The sequence below is a fragment of the Myxine glutinosa genome, chromosome 8 (genome assembly GCF_964187855.1).
Source record: "Myxine glutinosa chromosome 8, kmMyxGlut1.1, whole genome shotgun sequence".
NCBI classification, from domain to species: Eukaryota; Metazoa; Chordata; class Myxini; order Myxiniformes; family Myxinidae; genus Myxine; species Myxine glutinosa.
The window spans coordinates 47748421-47756915 of NC_136268.1; the positions used below are offsets into that span (position 1 = coordinate 47748421).

The 8495-nt window shown below is 44.3% G+C and overlaps 1 protein-coding gene across 1 annotated transcript in view; it reads left to right on the plus strand.

Annotated features, from left to right (window-relative positions):
• ADPRHL1 (ADP-ribosylhydrolase like 1) overlaps window positions 1–8495 on the plus strand; it is a 43631-nt gene that overhangs the window by 18864 nt on the left and 16272 nt on the right. The window contains 1 exon segment of the mRNA XM_078783951.1: window positions 7939–8030. Within this exon segment, the coding sequence (XP_078640077.1) occupies window positions 7939–8030 (92 nt within the window).

Genomic DNA, 8495 nt, shown 5'->3' on the forward strand with positions numbered 1-8495 from the left:
GGGAATATGGCGAATGTGTGACAGGGAATATGGCCAGTGTGTGACAGGGAATATGGCCAGTGTGTGACAGGGAATGTGGCCAGTGTGTGACAGGGAATATGGCCTGCGTGTGACGGAATGTGGCCAGTGTATGATAGGGAATATATGGCTGCACACAAGACAACAACAACAACAACAACAACTATCGGGGATGCCTCTTTGTGGTGGTTGTATCCCCCCCCCCTCCCCTTTCCAATGCAAGTCGGGGGCCAAATATCCCCCTTTCTTTCCTGCTCAGTCATGGTCAGAGTGCCGATTGGTCCCCATAGTCTGGGATCCAGTAACCAAAATTTGAGAGAACCTGACATGGCATGCTATACTTTTTGTTTGTGTTTTTTCTATTAATTTGGACATTAAGGTCCACTGAATGAGAGGTCTGCTCTGCCAGAAACCTTGCGAAAAAAAATTGTGGCCATTTTTGTATATGCAGTCTTTATTTTTTGACTGAAAAATGTGAAAGACGTTTTTTTTCTTAAAATCCTCAGTGGGTTGTGTAGGCTGTCAATAAATGCATCCCAGATACACAGAACACATGTGTTGACAACATCAAGTTGAGAAATACACTTACAAAACCTTTCCAAATGATTTAGAATCATTTTTATGCAAAAGCGCCTCTGATTTTTTTTGCATTTTTTCATTATTTTCATCTTGCTAAAAAAATTGTGGCCAACGGACCCAGATGTGGTTGAACAGTCAGTTCAGTACTGCATGGATGTGTCAAGAAAACAGGGCCAAGAGTTCACCATCATCACATGCGACCAAGCAATCTATGAAGTGGTTCTGGGTCTGCAAAAGAAGAACCCCCAGAAGTATGCCAAACTTATCTTGCGCATGGGTGGCTTCCATATTGCTCAAAATTTCCTGGGAGCAATTGGGCATTTGGTGCAGGCCACTGGAATCGAAGACATCATGGTAGAAGCTGATGTCTGTCTCCGTGGAACAGCAAACAAGATCATCAGTTGGAAAGACTACTACGCAATGCTGTGTGCCCACACTATGGTGCATGCAGCCATGTTAGCCCTACACTGAGAAGCATTTGCCAGATGGTTGATCATTGAAGAGAAGGACCTGGAGTGCATGTCTGTGCTTGCCATCAATGTCCAGCTACTCCTAGATGCCCTGTCAGAAAAGGATGTTGAGAAGGCATCTTCTACATGTGCTGATGCAACCGAACAACTGAAAAAGCTGTTACGTTTGATGGCTGAGTTTGATGAAGTATGTACGTCCTGTTTGATGGCTGAGTTTGATGAAGTAGGATGCTCCTGTGCGAGAGCCAATGTGAAGTGTGTCATCGCATGTCTCTGCACCGGGACCCCAACAAATGTTCAAGGATTGAACTCACACTTGAAGACAGTGACATGTATTACACATTATAAGTTATTTTGTTCAGTGCAATGTTAATTTCATGTGATATTACAGACCTTGTTGCCAGTAATTTTTTATTTTGTTATGTTCAATTATTTTGTTCAGTTAAAGTTTAATTTCATTTTTTCTACATACTGCTCACTAATCTATCCAAATTCAACTGCGTAACGATCATTGTTTTGTTGGCTTGTCATCCTGTGTACATTTTGTTTAAAAAATCATTTTGCTGTTTTGTATTTCTTGTGTTACAAGTATTTTCTTTGGGGGCACAGGGTTCTGTTAAAATTAAAAAGATGCCTTGGCCAGGGTGTTTAATAAAATGGACATAAACTACCATGATGCTAAATATACAGAATGTCTAGGATTTTTTAGCGTAAGGGTAATAAAATCACCACAGATCCATTGATTTTGGTTTGATTTTCAGAATGTTTACTGTGGAATGACTATAATGTTTGGTGAAAAGAATGACACATTGGCTGATGTCATAATTCAGGGCATAGTTGATTACTAATGAAGTAAAGATGAAAATAATGAAAAAATGCAAAAAAATCGGGGGCGCTTTTGAATAAAAATGATTCTAAATCATTTGGAAAGGTTTTGTAAGTGTATTTCTCAACTTGATGTTGTCAACACATGTGTTCCGTGTATCTGGGATGCATTTTTTGACAGCCTACACAACCCACTGAGGATTAAAAAAAAAAAACATTTCACATTTTTCGGTCAAAAAATAAAAGCTGCACATACAGGGAGGTGTGACGATTTTCAGAAAACTCGTACACAGTTATTTTTAGTCGAATTTCAATTTTTGTTTTTTTTAAAGACTACATATATAATGCCATGTAATACACTGTAACAAAGGCATTTTAAAAATGTAATTCATGTTTGAAAAATGACATCATCTAAATGGCGGCCGTTCTTGTCCAAGCATTCTTGCAGACGCGCAGAAAAGTTCCAGCATTTCTCAGCACAGCAGCATCCCTCAGCAGTTCCAGCATTCTTTCTGCGAACGTAAACCGCCGTACGAAATCATTCTGCTGCAGTTCTTGAACCACCATGATTTTGTACGCGTGATAATGAAGGTCCAAGTGCAAAATTCGACGAACTGATCTGTCTGACATCCGTAGAGCGCGAGCGTGCCGTACCGCTGACCGACGAGGGCTGGCCTCCACAGCTTGTCGAACCCTTTCGATGTTTTCCGGGGTCCTAACGGTTCGATCACCTCCCCGAGCTGCTCCCGGCCTCACAGATCCAGTTGTCCTGAAGTTTTTTACCCACTTCAATATTGTGTTTCGAGATGGAACGGCGCCACGTCGACCAACATTGAAGTGAGTACGAAATCTGCGCTGTGTAAGCACCACCGAACTACCCGTTTGAATAAACGTCTCAACAACAAAGACGCGATGTTCGATCGTCCACAGCTCCATGGCTACTGAAATGGCGCCTAACAACGAGTAACCAACAGCCATCACGCATGCGCTAGACCCCCCACTTGCATTGTTATACCCAATTCAAACATGAATTACATTTTTTAAATGTCTTTGTTACAGTGTATTAAATGGCATTATATATCTAGTCTTTAAAAAAAATAAAAATTGAAATTCGACTAAAAATAACTGTGTACGAGTTTTCTGAAAATCGTCACACCTCCCAGCCGGACCCTGTACAAAAATGGCCACAAATTTTTTCGCAAGGTTTCCGGCAGAGCAGACCTCTCATTCAGTGGACTTTAATGTCCAAGATAATAGAAAAACACAAACAAAAAGTATAGCATGCCATGTCAGGTCCAACCCATTTTATTGAGCTTTTGAGCCTGTGGATCCCGGACTACCATGGACCGGGCCTTTCCTTCTTTTCTCTCACTCTCTTTCTTTCTCTTTCTTTCTTTCTTTCTTTCTTTCTTTCTTTCTTTCTTTCTTTCTTTCTCTCTCTCTCTCTCTCTCTCTCTCTCTCTCTCTCTCTCTCTTCTCTCTCTGTCTCTCTCTTGCTCTCCAATTCTGTCGTGGCCCTGACTTTGTGAAGGTGGGGGTACACCATCCTGAATGTAGGGCATCTTTGGGTCACTCCGATGAGATTGATTAGCTGTCTCCGTGCTGCGGGCTTGTTCGAGTAAACTATCCAGTGCAATACAACAACAACAACAACAACAACAACAAATGCTTCCAGAGCAGTGACCCCAATTGGTCCTGCATCAAAATGCCAGTTTGTTGTGTGTAGCAAGCCAAAATCAACCTCTCAATGGTGAGCTACCAACTGAGCTATCCTGCCACACCAGATACACCAAAATCCACTATTACAAGAGGAAACAGAACACGACCCAATTAATCAGGGGCAGTTTGAAAGGTTGGTGACTCAGAGCTCAAAAGTGTGTTTTTTTTTAGAAGACAACCATGACAGGTGTTAGCGAGCAATGCTTTTGTCGCCACACTGTGCAGGTTTTCTGGGACATGTGTTAGCTAGCAATGCTTTTGTCGCCAAACTGTGCAGGTTTTCTGGGACAGGTGTTAGCTAGCAATGCTTTTGTCGCCACACTATGCAGGTTTTCTGGGACAGGTGTTAGCTAACAATGCTTTTGTCGCTACATTATGCAGGTTTTCTGGGACAGGTGTTAGCTAGCAATGCTTTTGTCGCCAAACTGTGCAGGTTTTCTGGGATATGTCTTAGCTAGCAATGCTTTTGTCGCCACATTATGCAGGTTTTCTGGGACAGGTGTTAGCTAGCAATGCTTTTGTCGCCACACCATGCAGGTTTTCTGGGACAGGTGTTAGCTAGCAATGCTTTTGTCGCCACACTATGCAGGTTTTCTGGGACAGGTGTTAGCTAGCAATGCTTTTGTCGCCACACTATGCAGTTTTTCTGGGACATGTGTTAGCTAGCAATGCTTTTGTCGCCACATTATGCAGGTTTTCTGGGACAGGTGTTAGCTAGCAATGCTTTTGTCGCCACACTATGCAGATTTTCTGGGACAGGCGTTAGCTAGCAATGCTTTTGTCGCCACACTATGCAGGTTTTCTGGGACAGGTGTTAGCTAGCAATGCTTTTGTCGCCACACTATGCAGGTTTTCTGGGACAGGTGTTAGCTAGCAATGCTTTTGTCGCCACACTATGCAGGTTTTCTGGGACAGGTGTTAGCTAGCAATGCTTTTGTCGCCACACTATGCAGTTTTTCTGGGACATGTGTTAGCTAGCAATGCTTTTGTCGCCACATTATGCAGGTTTTCTGGGACAGGTGTTAGCTAGCAATGCTTTTGTCACCACATTATGCAGGTTTTCTGGGACAGGTGTTAGCTAGCAATGCTTTTGTCGCCACAGTATGCAGGTTTTCTGGGACAGGTGTTAGCTAGCAATGCTTTTGTCGCTACACTATGCAGGTTTTCTGCGACAGGTGTTAGCTAGCAATGCTTTTGTCACCACACTATACAGGTTTTCTGGGACAGGTTTTAGCTAGCAATGCTTTTGTCGCCACACTATGCAGGTTTTCTGGGACAGGTGTAAGCTAGTAATGCTTTTGTCGCCACACTATGCAGGTTTTCTGGGACAGGTGTTAGCTAGCAATGCTTTGTCGCCACACTATGCAGGTTTTCTGGGACAGGTGTTAGCTCGCAATGCTTTTGTCGCCACACTATGCAGGTTTTCTGGGACAGATGTTAGCTAGCAATGCTTTTGTCGCCACATTATGCAGGTTTTCTGGGACAGGTGTTAGCTAGCAATGCTTTTGTCACCACACTATGCAGGTTTTCTGGGACAGGTGTTAGCTAGCAATGCTTTTGTCGCCACATTATGCAGGTTTTCTGGGACAGGTGTTAGCTCGCAATGCTTTTGTCGCCACACTATGCAGATTTTCTGGGACAGGTGTTAGCTAGCAATGCTTTTGTCACCACATTATGCAGGTTTTCTGGGACAGGTGTTAGCTAGCAATGCTTTTGTCACCACACTATGCAGGTTTTCTGGGACAGGTGTTAGCTAGCAATGCTTTTGTCGCCACACTATGCAGGTTTTCTGGGACAGGTGTTAGCTAGCAATGCTTTTGTCACCACACTATGCAGGTTTTCTGGGACAGGTGTTAGCTAGCAATGCTTTTGTCGCCACATTATGCAGGTTTTCTGGGACAGGTGTTAGCTAGCAATGCTTTTGTCGCCACACTATGCAGGTTTTCTGGGACAGGTGTTAGCTAGTAATGCTTTTGTCGCCACACTATGCAGGTTTTCTGGGACAGTGTGAGCTAGCAATGCTTTTGTCGCCACACTATGTAGGTTTTCTGAGACAGGTGTTAGCTCGCAATGCTTTTGTCACCACATTATGCAGGTTTTCTGGGACAGGTGTTAGCTAGCAACGCTTTTGTCGCCACACTAAGCAGGTTTTCTGGGACAGGTGTTAGCTAGCAATGCTTTTGTCGCTACACTATGCAGGTTTTCTGTGACAGGTGTTATCTAGCAATGCTTTTGTCACCACACTATGCAGGTTTTCTGGGACAGGTGTTAGCTAGCAATGCTTTTGTCGCCACACTATGCAGGTTTTCTGGGACAGGTGTGAGCCAGCAATGCTTTTGTCGCCACACTATGTAGGTTTTCTGAGACAGGTGTTAGCTAGCAATGCTTTTGTCACCACATTATGCAGGTTTTCTGGGACAGGTGTTAGCTAGCAATGCTTTTGTCGCCACACTATGCAGGTTTTCTGGGACAGGTGTTAGCTAGCAATGCTTTTGTCGCTACACTATGCAGGTTTTCTGTGACAGGTGTTATCTAGCAATGCTTTTGTCACCACACTATGCAGGTTTTCTGGGACAGGTGTTAGCTAGCAATGCTTTTGTCGCAACACTATGCAGGTTTTCTGGGACAGGTGTGAGCTAGCAATGCTTTGTCGCCACACTATGCAGGTTTTCTGGGACAGGTGTTAGCTAGCAATGCTTTGTCGCCACACTATGCAGGTTTTCTGGGACAGGTGTTAGCTAGCAATGCTTTGTCGCCACACTATGCAGGTTTTCTGGGACAGGTGTTAGCTCGCAATGCTTTTGTCGCCACACTATGCAGGTTTTCTGGGACAGATGTTAGCTAGCAATGCTTTTGTCGCCACACTATGCAGGTTTTCTGGGACAGGTGTTAGCTAGCAATGCTTTGTCGCCACACTATGCAGGTTTTCTGGGACAGGTGTTAGCTAGCATTGCTTTTGTCGCCACATTATGCAGGTTTTCTGGGACAGGTGTTAGCTCGCAATGCTTTTGTCGCCACATTATGCAGGTTTTCTGGGACAGGTGTTAGCTAGCAATGCTTTTGTCGCCACATTACGCAGGTTTTCTGGGACAGGTGTTAGCTAGCAATGCCTTTGTCACCACACTATGCAGGTTTTCTGGGACAGGTGTTAGCTAGCAATGCTTTTGTCGCCACACTATGCAGGTTTTCTGGGACATGTGTTAGCTAGCAATGCTTTTGTCGCCACACCATGCAGGTTTTCTGGGACATGTGTTAGCTAGCAATGCTTTTGTCGCCACACTATGCAGGTTTTCTGGGACATGTGTTAGCTAGCAATGCTTTTGTCACCACACTATGCATGTTTTCTGGGACAGGTGTTAGCTAGCAATGCTTTTGTCGCCACACTATGCAGGTTTTCTGGGACATGTGTTAGCTAGCAATGCTTTTGTCGCCACACCATGTAGGTTTTCTGAGACAGGTGTTAGCTAGCAATGCTTTTGTCGCCACACTATGCAGGTTTTCTGGGACAGGTGTTAGCTAGCAATGCTTTTTTCACCACACTATGCAGGTTTTCTGGGACATGTGTTAGCTAGCAATGCTTTTGTCGCCACATTATGCAGGTTTTCTGGGACAGGTGTTAGCGAGCAATGCTTTTGTCGCCACACTATGCAGTTTTTCTGGGACAGGTGTTAGCTAGCAATGCTTTTTTCACCACACTATGCAGGTTTTCTGGGACATGTGTTAGCTAGCAATGCTTTTGTCGCCACACTCTGTAGGTTTTCTGAGACAGGTGTTAGCTAGCAATGCTTTTGTCGCCACACTATGCAGGTTTTCTGGGACAGGTGTTAGCTAGCAATGCTTTTTTCACCACACTATGCAGGTTTTCTGGGACAGGTGTTAGCTAGCAATGCTTTTTTCACCACACTATGCAGGTTTTCTGGGACATGTGTTAGCTAGCAATGCTTTTGTCGCCACACTCTGTAGGTTTTCTGAGACAGGTGTTAGCTAGCAATGCTTTTGTCGCCACACTATGCAGGTTTTCTGGGACAGGTGTTAGCTAGCAATGCTTTTTTCACCACACTATGCAGGTTTTCTGGGACATGTGTTAGCTAGCAATGCTTTTGTCGCCACACTCTGTAGGTTTTCTGAGACAGGTGTTAGCTAGCAATGCTTTTGTCGCCACACTCTGTAGGTTTTCTGAGACAGGTGTTAGCTAGCAATGCTTTTGTCGCCACACTATGCAGGTTTTCTGGGACAGGTGTTAGCTAGCAATGCTTTTTTCACCACACTATGCAGGTTTTCTGGGACATGTGTTAGCTAGCAATGCTTTTGTCGCCACACTATGCAGGTTTTCTGGGTTCATTCTGCTCTGCCCTTTTTGCTTCATATGCGGTGCAAGGAATCCCCTTGGCTCGGTGGGGGCGAGACATGCTGGCAGACGTGCATGCATTCCGCCAGGGGCGCTGCGCGCACTACTTACGTCACGCTGTGCATGGCTCTCTGTGACCGCCGTTGCGGTGCAATGCTTTGCGGGCAAATCGTTTTTATGCCATGGTATGTCATATTTTGGACTTAACCACTCTTCATGACTGATCATGTGACATCTACACACTCATGGCTACCACCGAGACGGATCCTGGTTTCACGTGAGTAATATTTGCCATATTTGCTCGATTTTTGAAACCGATGCATGCAAATATCGTGTCAATACCACACCGAAAATATTTTTTAGAAAGAATAAGCACATCTCCCCTTTGAAAGTGCCCCTGAAGTGTGTCCAGGTGGAATTTCTAAGTCGTAGGTCTTAGCAACTCTCAGCAATCTTTTACCGCATGGATTTATCTCGAGTATTTACTAAACTGTGCTAAGTTGAAGTTGCGTACATATTTCAGCAGTTTTCAATGT